The following is a 14346-nucleotide window of genomic DNA, read 5'->3' as shown; positions in this document are numbered from 1 at the left end:
GCATAAAAATATATGAAAATATGAGGCAGAAAATGAAGAATATTCTTAAGTATATAAATGGACATTAACTAGAAATAACTGACACATGGTACATACAATTCTGTTGATGACTATTGTTAAATAGTTTTCAAACTTCTGGTAATATGGCCCCAGACTTGCAGTGCCTGATACTCCTTTTAATTTCTCGTTAAATACTGATGAAGCTTGTAATCCCAGTAGCTCAGGAGGCTGAGGTGGGAGGACTACAAGTTCAAAGCCAGCCTCAGCAACTTAGTGAGGCCCTAAGCAATTTAGTGAGACCGTATCTCAAAATAAAAAATTTTAAAAATGGGCTGGGGATGTAGCTCAGGGGTAACGTGCCTCTGGATTCAATCCTTAATATCAAAAAATAAAATAAAATAAAATACCCATGAAGGGGGCTTTGAGTGTGGTTCAGTGGTAGAGAAAAATCCAAATCTACAAAAGAACCCATGAAGATACACCAAAAGACTGCAAAGTGGCAACGAGAGATGATAATATTGCAAAGCCCCAGTTATGGGCATAGGTATGGAAAAATTGAAGAGAATCCTATCTGTTTCATTGTTGAGGGTACAGACTATAAACTATTTTCCTGGATGACATAAGGCATTAAGACACCCTTCACACATGATCTAGCATAGATGGCTTCAGGGAAGATAGAACTAATTATCTTCTCACCCTACTCACACACTTACATGTATAGAGCCATTTTATAAAATGTGAAAAGCCATCTTCTAAGTTCAAATAATACTTCAGTTCTCCTTTGATAAAATCTATGTTTAATACTTATTATAGCAGGAAGTAGAAAGGGGCATACCCATCCTTTCTTGGCCTTTTGGCTAAGATCTAGTGAAGGAAAGGGATAAGCCCAGGGCTGGCATGGTAGTGACATGTTTAATTGTAAACTTCTCTGTTAATATACGCTTTATAAATCATGTCAAAGAGAAGAAGATAATTCCAAACTGTGTTAGCTTCTCTGGCTTAATCAGAGACTGCAATGATTGGAGATGAAGACCATCTAGCTTCAGTCTAGAAAAGTCATTAAAGTTGAATACTTGCTAAATGCAACAACTTGAATGCCCCGGTCCAGCCCCAGCAGGGATGCAGGGGTCCTGAAGGATGAGTGGCATGGGGCGAAAGAGAGGAGTCGGACAGGTTGCAAGTTACAAGCAGCCTTCAGAAGGATCTGCTGCCCCTAGAGGGGGTGGCCTTTATTTTTATACATTTTTTGCAGATGTTTTTTTCAGGTAGTAAATGGAAAACCCCAAGCCCTGAAACTTCTTAAGACTTACAATCTTTTTGTAATATATATTGATTACGTAAGATATTGAGTACATTGTTTAAAATATTTTCCTGTAACCTTTGCCAATCATGAATAAGCCTTTACATTTTTACCTCAATCACTAGGTGCCACACTATACAACTAGACTATATGTCTCCTGACCTATTATTAAGTTTTAAATTTAAAGCATACCTATAATTATTTCATTAACCTTTAACTTTAAAGCATACCTATGATTATTGGTAAACTTTCTTACTTCTAATATAAAATTCCAGTAAAACACACTTAAAATACTGAAAGTCTATTACTTAAAAGCCTACTATTCTGAAGTGCCTCTAAAATATATTTATGTCAATTTTACATTATTTTATTTTTAATCTCCAAGGTAATTTCCTTTTTTCATATGACCTATTTAATGGCTTTCTTAAAGAGTTTCTTTGATCCTTCATCAAAGTACACCAATTCTTATATCTTTGTAATCTTTAACTAAAGGGCAGGCTTTATACCTCAACCCACTTGCCATTAATATTAACTATGTGTTTCCCATTTTCATCATACATTCCTATGTAAGGCAAAGGAGGGTCTGTTGGTGGGGGGAATGTATGTTGCACAGGTTGTGGCTTTAGAACGGGGTGGAGGGTGGGCTTAGTGTAAATTGTGAACAGTGGGATAAACATTTCTTGTTGATAAGGCTTGAGAAATAACATTACTGTTTGTATCCTGAGAGATACTGAAACACACCTCAGGGCATGAGTTAATTGTATCCTTAGTCTCATTCTGGGAATCTTCCTGCAATCTCAGGTAATACGTACTTTTATTATTGATTGATGGATGTCCTATTATCCATATCATGAGTATCATAAACAAAACACTTAACATTTCCCATGGTTTCAATTTCCAGATGGTGCGGCTCTGCCGCAGCATCCCTCATGCTGTGACCCTGTCTTCACCACTTGAACTATAAGTTATTGCACATTAACTTATATCACATATATCAGGTCTATATTGGAGAGTGTGAGGCAAGAAGTTTAAGTGAAAGGATGGGGTGAGGGTGGGGCAGGTTGCTCTTGGAAATACTCCTCTACCTGCCCTTCCTATCATGGTTTTTATAAAACCTATGAAAAGATGTTATGATGAAAGCAAAGAGAATATTAATTCAAAGACTCAAGTGAAGACTTTGCTTTTTGAAAACTTTTTTTTTCTTTACTGGGGATTGAACCCAGGGGTGCTGTACCACTGATCTACATCCCCAGCCTTTTGAATTTTTCATTTTGAGACAGGTCTCACACTAAGTTGCTCAGAGTGGCCTCAAAGTCACCATCTGCCCCATTCAGCCTCCTGAGTCACTCAGATTGCAGGCATGCACCACTGTGCCTGTAAATTTTATAAGACCTATGCTTGGAGTACTCAACAAGCAGAAGAGGACAACAGAGTCTATGAAACAGGAGCCACAAGGCATAAAGATAGACCTCTCCAAAATAAAGGCTGAAATGCAAGAAAATTAGCTCAAATAAAACCATGCAAGGAAATCTAAAATGCAACAGCAGAATTAAAATATGCCTTAGGAGAAAATAAACTATTAATATGAAGGATAACAAATCTCTGAAGAATATAGAAGGGAAATACAAAGAGATAAAAACTTCAGGGAAAAGAAGATTAATGTGGCTGAGAAACAGTAGTTATCTAGCCAATAAATAATATATGATCCTGAAAAAGGAATCGAAAGCAATAATTAAAGAAAAACCACTCTGAGCTAGACAAAGACTGGAGAAAGTACAGAATTTGGGAGCAACGTCAATTAAATTATCAATAATCCTACTATCCCATAGGTGCAGAAATCTAAGGACTGTGTCCACACCTGTGGCATTCAGCTATGTGAAGATGCTGTGCCTCCTTCAAAATGATATCTGGAGGAAGTGTGTAAACAAATAATTAATTCTCATATTAATAGCTACTATGTATCAGAATAAATAGTAGTCTTGTATGAGGACTTTAAAAACGTATTAGAGCAAACCTTTCCCTCAGGCTGAAGTCCAATCAGACTATAGTTGTAAAACTAAAATAAAGAAACACATGCTTAGAAATATTGAAAGAAATACATTAGAATGTTAAATATTATTGTCTTTTGCTAGTGATTTCCCACCCCACAAAAAGAAGCTTTGTATTTTAGTAATGCCATTTTTTTCTATTTGTATGAATTCTACATTTCCTGTAACTAGCATATGTTTAATCAAATTGGGCTGGATTTTTGAACAATTTAAGACAGTTCCACATCAATTATATCAGAACTATGATCATGGTCTATCAAATGTCTATCAAAGGATAGACATTTTCCAGCTTTTAAGTGGTCCATAGTCTTTTTAAAGAATCAATTCATTATGACCTGCAAATACACTATGCAGCTGTTATCCTAGAGTTTATGCTTTTAGGATCAGATATGCCTCAGGCATAAATACTGAGCTTTTTTTTTTTTTTTTGTAACATAGGGGATAATTTATAGAACTTTTTTTCCAAGCAAATTTTTTTTCCTATGGCAACAGTTTTCAGCTACTAGAATTATCTGGGTTATGTCTTAACATGGAGACTCCCAAATTCTATCCTAGACTTACAGAGCCAGAACTTGCAATGAGATAGAGCTCAATAGCCTTTAAAATAAGAATTTTAGGACACACACACACACACACACACACACACAGAGGAATGTAATATAAAGACAAAGACAGACAGGCATAGTAGCACATGACTGTAATCCCAGCAGCTCAGAAGGCTAAGGCAGGAGAATCATGAGTTCAAAGCCAGCCTCAGCAACTTAAAAGCCCTAAGTAACTTAGTGAGACCCTGTCTCTCTATAATTAAAAAAAAAAAAGGGCTGGGGATATGGCTCAGTGGTTATGCACCCCTGGGTTTAATCCCTAGTACCAAAGAGAGAGAGAGAGAGAGAGAGAGAGAGAGAGAGAGAGAGAGAGAGAAGGAAAGAAAAAGCCACAAGCCAAGAATTGCTTGGAGGCACCTAAAGCTAGGAAGAGGCTAGGAAGATGCGAGGCAGCATTCATCCCCAGAGCCTTCAAAAGGAGCACAGTCCTATTTACACATTGATTTTGGACTGTAAGAAAATAAATTTCTATTGTTTAAAGCCATCTTAAAGTTTAAGATTATTTGTTGCAGCAGCCCTAGGAAACTAATACATTTCCCAATAGTCTGCTTGGAAATGAGCATTAGAGAGCAATGTGAAATTTAGTGATGATTAAGCAAGGGAGAGATGGAGGAGAGAGTTTATGTCACACGCCCTACAGCAGACACTGTTGATAACTCACCAATCCTGTTTTCCTCTTTTTCTTTCCTGGCTTAGTGGGGTTTTGGTCTAGTGTTTACTCCAAACCCATATAGTTGGAGAGAGTGACCTCATCTACAGCTCCAAGGAATTAATCTAAGGTCTAAGCCTCACATGTAGGTTCTATCCCTTCTGATTTTGAAGAAGGAACAGTAACTATTAATTATGAAAGTGCTAAGATTTAAGGAGATGGGCATTACATGCCTGTAATCCCAGCAATTTGGGAGGCTACAGCATGAAGATCTCAAGTTCCAGGTCAACCTCAGCAAGTTAGTGAGACCCTGCTGTAAAATTTTAAAAAAAGGGTTGAGAATGTAGCTCAGTGGTAAAGTGCCCCTGGGTTCAATCCCCAGTACCACAAACAAAAACAAAAACAAAAAAACAAATTTAACAAGATGAAATAGCTAATTACCCTGACTTGATATGATGCACTGTACACACATATCAAATTAACACGCTATACCCTACAAATGTGTATATTTATTCTGAGTCAAATGTTTTTTAAAAAGTGAAATAAAATGTTTATTCTGGAGCTGTGGGACTAATAACACCTTGGTAAGAATGAAATGCATACACATATATGAGCCACAAAATATGAATTGTGTAAGTTTTGGTGATTTTGCATATGACTTAAATGTTCTTTTATTTGCATTTAAAATGGCACTGCACAATGCAAAGATAAGTCATTAAATTCATGCTAACAAGTTGATTTTTTTCTCTATTTAAAATGACATTAAATAGCAAATGAAAAACACCATGACAAGCTGAAAGAGAGGGGTTGGGGCACATTGGAAGAAAAAGAACTTTGTATTTTAGTAATTTAATGGCAATCTATTCCTGCTTTTGGGAAAATGTGCGCTGCAAATTAAGTCACTGACCCTGTTCCTGAATGCCAGTCATGGGGCCAAGCCCATTCAACTTCCCTATCACATTGCACACCATGTGATTTGGCTTCTTTCTGAGTCTCATCTTCCTATTTTCAGCCAGCTTCCATTTTATTATTTCTCCCACCCCCACTCCTCTTTCTCTCTAATGAACCTGAGTAGAATGAAAGATGTGGCCCTCAGTGAAGTCTAACCTAATTTATGTTCTGTTTCAGGCATTTCCAAATCTTCAGGTACTAATGACGGTCTGTTTTCAGGCACTTCAGATTCTTCATGGACATCATAGTCCTCACCTTCGAGTTCTTCATCAGGATCGTGATAAATAGCATCAATTTCTAGAAAAAATTAGAAGGAATAAACTATCATTCCGTTTAAATCAACAAATATTTATTGGGTATTGATAAGTGCTGAGGCCAAAAGAATGAGTGACTCCTGCCCTCCTGGAGTAGGTGGTTTAAAGGGGGAGACAGATGCATTATCTCTATATTATACCCACTCAACATGGTGGTACAGAATTAACAGACTAAGAGTGTTATGGGAAAACCTGACTAAGGGTTCATTGAAAAGAAGAAATGTTTATAGCAGCCCCAAATAATCTAACAGTATAAGATCAGAAGCAGTCCAATTCCATTCAATAAGGGAATGACTGTCTAATATGATATCCACTAGTCAGGTGCGGCTCTTGAGCCCTTGAAATGAAGTTTGTACAAATGGATATATATGTAAATATGGACACCTAGCCTCATTCCATAGTTTGGCTATTGTGAATTGTGCTGCTATAAACATGGGTATGCATGTACCACTATAGTAGGCTGATTTAAATTCTTTAAGATACTGAGGAATGGTCTTTTAAGGAATTTCCATAGTGGATATACAAATTTAAAACCCTACCAAAGAGTAAAAGTGGATAGATTTTCTTATCATTAAAAATATTAAATAATATAGATTGTTGATCAATAATGTCCATTATAAATTTAGAAAGCATAATTCTAAGTTTTATGTAGTTCCTGATGAACATTAATATATATTGGAGTTTTTCAGGAAAAAAATGGCAAGTGGTATCAGAAAACTGGTCTCTCTAATTCCCTTTCATGTAATATTTTTATGAAAATGGAAAGCATCTCTTTATATGCAGAGATGATATGAAAAAATAATTGTTTTCTGGACTCTTGTGGAAATTTCTTCCCCCAGTAAGTTTCTCCAAGAATTGCATTCTGATGGTGTGATACACCTCTGGCATCTAAATTTTATCTAAATCCAGATGATTAAGCACCCAGAGAAAAACAACCTGAAATATTCTTACATCTAGGTCTGAACCCAAACCACAGTGCATGTGGCTTCTAAGTATGTCACTTGGAAAGTAGTGAATCTTTTTGTGTTAGATTGAGGATTTTATGGTAACACACACAAGTATGAAGCAACACTTGCTGAATCTTACAAGCTTGTTATGTGATGAAGCTATGTGCTCTACATATCTCCTATAATAAAATATCTCCTATAATAAAAAATTTTGGGGCTAGGGCTGTGGTTCAGTGGTAGCACACTTGCCTGGCAAGTGTGTGTATTCATTTATAGGTTGTATTCTTATCCATATTAGATACATTATAAAATGTACATAAGAATTGATATAAGTATATTTCAGAAAATTATAAAAAGTTTAAAACCTTTTTTCTAAAACCCTACTGAATAATCTATGTCACATATAAATTTGGGATGGTTCAAAGATGTTTTAAAGATCCTTGAACTATTTGGGATTTTGATTGTTAATTATACAGTCATCTGTTGATTCATGACAAATTATCCAGAAATGTAGTGGTTAAAACAATCACATATTATCCTTGTAGTTTGGGAAGGCTTAAATGAAAAGTTCTGGCTCAGGTTGTCTCATGTATTGTAGTGAAGATGCCCATCAAGGTTGTAGTGTTCTCAGGCCTTAACTGGGATTGGAGGATCCACTCCCAAGGTGAATTCCTCAAAGCCAGTACCAAAGTGTTCAGAGAAGAGTCAGCTACTACCACCCTGTCCTATCCAAAATCCTGGCCTACAGAATGATTTAATGAAAATGGTGGTTGTTTTATGCCCCTAAGTTTTGGAGTGGCCTGTGGCATAGCAGAGAAAAATTGAAACAAATACTCTGCACTTCTTTTGAACTATTATCCTCTTTGGAAATCTGGTGAAACTTATGGACCTCTTCTCAGAATAATGTTTTCAAATTCATAAAATAAAATATATAAAAACCAATAACATTGAAATCCAGCTATCAAGATTTAAACTATTTTTTGTGCTATAGGAAAATTTTGCATCCTTACTAATGTATTAAAGAAAAAGAACTAGCTGCTGGTTTAATAACTGTTATGATGATGGAACAGTGATAAGCATAGACACAATATATAAAACTACAATATGAAATGAAAATATCTTAATTTCTACTGATAACAAAGTCAAGGTACTTCTAACACTGTTAAGGTTTATTGCCTGTATTAACAGTTGAAGGAAATACTAAATTGAGTTTTAAAGGTCAGTGAAACTATAGTTGGAATTAATTTTCCATTGACGTTCACAAACCCCTGAATTTTACCTATGGATCTCAGTTTGAGAACTACAGCCTTTAAAGAAACTTAAAACTTAGAAACTGAAAAGTAACAAAGTGTAAAGGCACTAGGCAAAGTGAGAGTTTGGCTATTTTCTCAGCCCTTGCAGGATTGTTCTGGGAGAAGTAATTCTAACTGCCATGTGTTACCCATGAGAAGCAACCATTTAAAGACATTCTACACATGCTGTTCCTCTGTATATACATATTCTTGAGATGCAAGAGTATGTATCTATGTTAGGAGTCTTTTTTCTCTGAGTCAATGACTCCAGTAACCATATAATTTATTATCCAAATTTAAATTGATTGATAACAAAAGCAAGTACTACAGACATAACCATAGACATAAACCTGGACTCATAGGCAAACTAGAAAATGTGATTGTCCTGTCTATAATTCACTTCAAATAATGTAGTTGCTTGTAGTAACAATACAAGATTAAGTGACACATTATTAGTCATATCAATCTGTGTTTGCCTTTTGCTTTCTTGTTTATGGCTTCCAATAGCCTTTGCTTTTCTTCTTCTATTCTCAATTCTTCTTCTTTGGCTCTTCTGAAATGAGAAGATCCAAAATTTTATTATCCTTGGAAATTTAGACATCTTACCTTATTATAGAATTAAATGCTTATAGTGGTAAAAATAAAAAGACTAAATTGTTTATAATATTCATTATACTTTTTATGTTACAATGTACAATTTTAAATTACTCATGTTGAGTTAATTTTCAGTTGTTGCGATTGTTGTTTTGGTAGGAAAAACTGGAATGCTATATTTTAAATAACTTTGGCTAGTAACTAGGAAACTTATCAAAAGTAATAAAGGACTACTTAACTGTAAGTTCAAAGGCAAATGGGAGGATTTGTAACATTTTTATCTGATTAAATGAAAAATTTTCACAATATAATGCTAAGTGGAAAAAAAGGAGAATATAAAACAATGTGTAGTACGATTTTAATTTTATATTTAAGATGTATATAAATGAGGACAAAAAGACTAGAAGAAAATAAACTGTTAACAATAACTATCTCTGGGTAGTAGCATTAGAGTTTAAAATTTTCTTTAATTTTTTTGCATTTAAAAATTTTCTGCACTGAATAACTAGAAGTAAGTTGTAAGTTTATCTTTTTCATCAGGAAAAAAAGCTAATTGTTTTCTTTTTTTAACACCATTTTTTGCTATGGGGTTTGAACCCAGGGCATGCCAGACAGGTGCTCTATCACTGAGCTAGATCTTCTGCCCCAGTAATGGTGAAATTTAGAAATCTGGAATATGGAAACTTAAATATCTGGAGGAAATCTATTTCATTAAGGTCAAAGCACTAATTCTGCCTTAACAATGGTAAAAATAGATAAAAGAAAAGTTAGTAAAATGGTGAAGAAATGCAATATTTATTAAAAATGAAAATTTTGTATACTTTTGACCTAGAAGTTCTATGTCTAGGTATTTAAACATAGGCATGCTACTGCAGAAGGAAACATAAGCATGTTGATTGCATCTTTTAAAAATTGTATCAAAAAATGATACCAAGTATTCACCAACTGGGGACAAGTTAAGAAGAGTTCATTCCTATCAGTAGCAAGGGCTGGAGCCACAGCTTCCCTAAGGCCTATCATTACTCTTTTATTTGGTTGTTCTTTGTGTCCATTTGTCCTTCCTTTGAAAATTAATTACATTTATTCTCTTCAGAAGATATTACTCCTCTTCTCCCAACAGGTCTGCTTTCTGTTGTGGATGATCTTCTTTCATTATATTCTAAATCCTGTGTTCCAGCCAGAAGTCTTGGTGTAATTTTGAATTCTCTGTTTGTGACCCAGGTCTGTGAGCTATAAAGCCCTCTTTCTGAACTCCTTTCCTATTGACTGTCCATGAAGGGGCAGTCATTTGTTCTACTTAGTTCAACAGGATTCTTTTTGAGATCTTCCTTATCTAAAGCCTGGTTAAACTACGTTGCTGCTAAGAATCTTAGGCCTTGCCAAAATGAGGAAGAATTTTGCTTGTTATTTAAAACTTCTATAAAACCATTTGTAAATACAATCAAAAGATAAACGATGATGACAGATATTATCTTGCAATTTGACTAGCAAATTTGGAAATAGATGCTGGAAAAATTGCAGAATTTAGCATGATTTTAGATATCTGACCCAAGATCTAATTCTTAATCCTATTAGATTTATCTTTTTTAAAAAAAAAATTGTTCTTTTTTAGATATATATGAGAGTAGAGATGGAGTTGGAGAAGATAATGCTAAGTGAAGTTAGAGAATCTCAAAAAGACGAATGCTAAATATTTTCTCTGATATAAGGTGACTGACTCGTAGTGGGGTAGGGAGGGGGAGCATGGGAGGAATAGACGAATTCTAGATAGGGCAGAGGAGAGGTGGCAGGGGGTTAGCAATGATGGTGGAATGTGATAGACATCATTATCCAAAGTACATGTATGAAGACACGAATTGGTGTCTTCAACCAGAGATATGAAATATTGTGCTCTATATATGTAATAAGAATTGTAATGCATTCTGCTGTCATGTATTTAAAAAATAAAATCAATTAAAAAAAAGTTATGTCAGATTCATTCTACTGTCTTTCCTATTCCCATTCCTTCTCTCTTCCCTTTAGATTTATCTTTTTTCTAACCAATTTTAAAGCCATTAACTGAAGTCTCTAAGCATTTCCCCCCTTTTCAATGGTGTTAGTTTTCATTGTACAGTATGTGGAAAAAAGTCTGCTTTCAAATACTCATGATTAAATTTTAAAAATCAACATATAATCATATATATTAAACGCTGGTCTTGTGAATGCCCAGCATGCATTCACATAAAATACATATATATAATCAATAATGTGATTATGTGCATATAACACATCTGTATGATCAACATAATATATATATATATATATATATATATATATATATATATATATATACATATACACACACACACACACACACACACATACACACACACACAACTAGGAAAGTCTGGGCAGGTATTTGACATTTAAGAAGTTTATAAATATGTGAAAATTTGGAATCAAAAGAATTAAAAATTGAAGATAGAAATAACTTAGAAAATTCCCTCTGGTAAGGAGAGAGTGAAAGCATAGTTGGAAGAAACAGGGGAAGGTATCTTTTTCTTTTTAAAAAAATTACATATATTTATTTTATATCTATTTTAAATTATCAGACTTTCAGTCTAGAAATCACATGAGCTTTGGTTTACTCTTACATTAAGATTTCATCTGTTCCCAAATATTGAACTATTTCTCATATACTAAAAAAAAAACTAAGTGTTTCCTTAAATATTAGCAGATTATTGCTCCATTTGCCATAAAAGTTTTGAAAGCTAAAAGTAAATCTAATAAATTTGTAATTATTTTTTGAACTAGTAATACTTTTTAGTCAATATATAGAACAATGATTTTATTATTCATCAATTCAACTAAATTATACTTCATGGAGCTTGGGGTCAAGTTCCTAAGGGAATAACTAACTTAGATGAAGAATATACATTAAAAAAAAAAACAAAAAAAAATACCTCTTCTGAGCTACACAAGTCAGTTTACTACCCCTATACAATTACCCACCTCCCATCTTTATAATTTAAATTTAGAGTTTGATGAGCTCTCCTATATCCAAGATCTAATTGCTAATATCTGAAAAGGAAAAAGAAAATATTTGAGAATGTTCCTACAGGTGCCATCATTAATAAATAGAAATGTACGCTTAAATGTCTATGTCTTATTGCTTCAGGTACAAACTGAAATTTAGTATTTGAAGAGCATGTTTATCAAAGAAGAACAATTAACAAATTAAGTCACTGTTTCTTTTTAAATTTTATTCCTCAACCCGAGGAACTTCATATGTTGAAGTTTAATCTTGATCCTAGCTATGAACAGATAAATATGTATTCATACTTTTTAAAACTTCCATTATACCCAGATACAAGAATAAGCCCTCGGGGCTGGGGTTGTGACTCAGTGGTAGAGTGCTTGCCTGACAAGTGTGAGGCACTGGGTTGGGTTCTCAGCAACACATAAAAATAAATAAATAAAAATAAAGGTTCATCCACAGCTAAAAAAAAAAAAAAGACTTTAAAAAAAGAACAAGCCCTTGATGTTAAAACTGTCAAATGGTCAAATGTAAATAACTAGTTCTTGTTTTTCCTTATGTAGTTTTCAGGCTTTGGAATTTAGACACACCACACAAAGAATATATTTGTTTACTTCCTATCAAATTATTGCTTCAGTTTGTAGATACTTGTTAGCAAAACTAAGGCAGAGACAAATATCATAATATCTCTCTGTAGGGTGTGTGTGTGTGTGTGTGTGTGTGTGTGTATGTGTGTGTACACATATCTGTGCTCATTGTTTTAAAGCATCTTTTGAGAGTGGATAATTGATTAAGTTTGTTATGGGCTGCGAAAGCGTTCACAACTGTGTTCTTTAGAAATTCTGAAAGTATTTGCAAAATCACTGTTTTTCTCAGAATTAATTAGAATCGGATCTAATTATGAGACTATCTTTTTGATATTAGAAATATTTCACAAGTGTAGATTGTAAGAAAATGCAGCTACAATGGATACATTGACCTGTTTCATCATTCTAGACAGATACTTTACCTTTCTGCTGCTTCTTCCTGCTTTTTCTTTTGTAGTTCATCTAATAATCTTTCTAAAATCTTAGCATTGATTTCAGATTTATGCCTTAGATATATTCTGTTAAGTAAACATTTTCCTGAAATATAAAGAGAATAATATTAATTTTGAAGCTGCATAGAGTAAAATACATTTTGGAAATTAACAACAAAAAGTTATTTCTGCCTATATCCAAATATATTTTCCTTTAAAGATTTATCTAAAGAGAACTTAGATTCTTTAAAAAAATTTTTTTGAACTTAGATTATAAAAGACTGTCTTAGTATGTTTTAAAAAGGTATATATTAATATGGTATAAATCATTAAAACATGAAAAAATTTATACTACATTTTTCCCCCTGGAAATTCTCCTTTCAAATATACCTATTTTCTTCAGAGGCAAAGTGACAGAATAATGAAAAATTAACATATTTATGTAGCTAATTGCCCTCGGTCTTACATATCATTCACTTAGAAGTTGTAGCTTCTGATTTAAAGGGGGTGTTAAATTGCTAGCTCTAAAGAACAGTTACAATTACGAGGGCCTGCTGGAATGTTCAGCAAGCCAGCACATCATCCCAGGGCATCTTCTTGGTGGATGGAAACTTTATTTTGTGCACCAGTAGTTCCTGAAGGGATTGCTGGGGCAGTATTTATACTTAAGAAGAATGGAAAGTTCTCCATTCTGTATTTTAAACAAAACTATTATCAGCAATAAATTTCCACTTTCAAATTTACATGATAAATATTTACCAACCATTGTTTTCTGTATCTGATAAAAGGATTACCAAATCAGGTAAAATTCCTTTATCAATTAAGGCAATCCACAGTTCCTTTATAAGAGGGCAGTTGCCCAAGATCCATCCTCCATTTTGGGGGGCTCCAGAAAACCTATCTTTATTTTCTTCCATCACCTGTGAAAAATCACACACTGATATTACCATCATAGTTTGACAAGTCGAGGATTCTACCTTGATAGATCATTTTGTGGATCTCAAACAAGTATGTTTTGAGTTCTGACTTTGAGAAGAAAAAAGAAAAGAATATATTAATTTTAAAAGAGAAACAATTTTAAAGCAATAAAATTGTAAGTTTTAAGAGTTAAGAATGGGAAGCAAAAGCCTTTATTAAATAAACAATAATACATTTTTGCTATATATTGTTCAATATCATAGAATACAAATCCTTATCAGAAGGCCTGGGTGGGCCTGAGTCTGCATTTCTAACATGCTCCTGGAGATGATGGTACATGCACTACTCTTTGAGTAGCAAGGTCCTAGACCAGCACCCTCTGCTTTACACCCTTCAATGTGAGAGGGGACATTTATGGAGATGGTTTCTGAAAGCAGTAGGAAGGAAATGGGTCAGAACAAATATTGTAGGTGCTTATTAGGGAGTTCTGCTAACTTCTTACCTCCCTGTTCCAGTAGCAATAGCTTCAACACAAATATGAAAATTAGTAACGTGTAACTGTGAATGCACAACTCTGAGAACTCTAAACCAGCTTGTGTGCCATCAGGTATCATGGAATATTAGAAATCAAAGGGGAAGAAATGTCAAGGGGCCATGAGCATCCAAAATAATTATTATTTTTTTTTTGAAATTT

At 34.0% G+C, this 14346-nt stretch overlaps 1 protein-coding gene across 1 annotated transcript in view; it reads right to left on the bottom strand.

Annotated features, from left to right (window-relative positions):
- Ak9 (adenylate kinase 9) overlaps positions 1 to 14346 on the bottom strand; it is a 123003-nt gene that overhangs the window by 45729 nt on the left and 62928 nt on the right. Inside the window, exons 17-20 of the mRNA XM_027928089.2 lie at positions 13498 to 13654; positions 12726 to 12840; positions 8583 to 8659; positions 5710 to 5850 (exon numbers count right to left, since the gene is read on the bottom strand). Of these exons, the coding sequence (XP_027783890.2) occupies positions 5710 to 5850; positions 8583 to 8659; positions 12726 to 12840; positions 13498 to 13654 (490 nt within the window). The remainder of the gene's footprint in view (positions 1 to 5709; positions 5851 to 8582; positions 8660 to 12725; positions 12841 to 13497; positions 13655 to 14346) is intronic.

Source organism: Marmota flaviventris, chromosome 6 (assembly GCF_047511675.1).
Source record: "Marmota flaviventris isolate mMarFla1 chromosome 6, mMarFla1.hap1, whole genome shotgun sequence".
In the NCBI taxonomy this organism is placed as follows: Eukaryota; Metazoa; Chordata; class Mammalia; order Rodentia; family Sciuridae; genus Marmota; species Marmota flaviventris.
The sequence above is the reverse complement of the archived record's forward strand: the minus strand, read 5'-3'. Positions and strand labels throughout refer to the sequence as shown.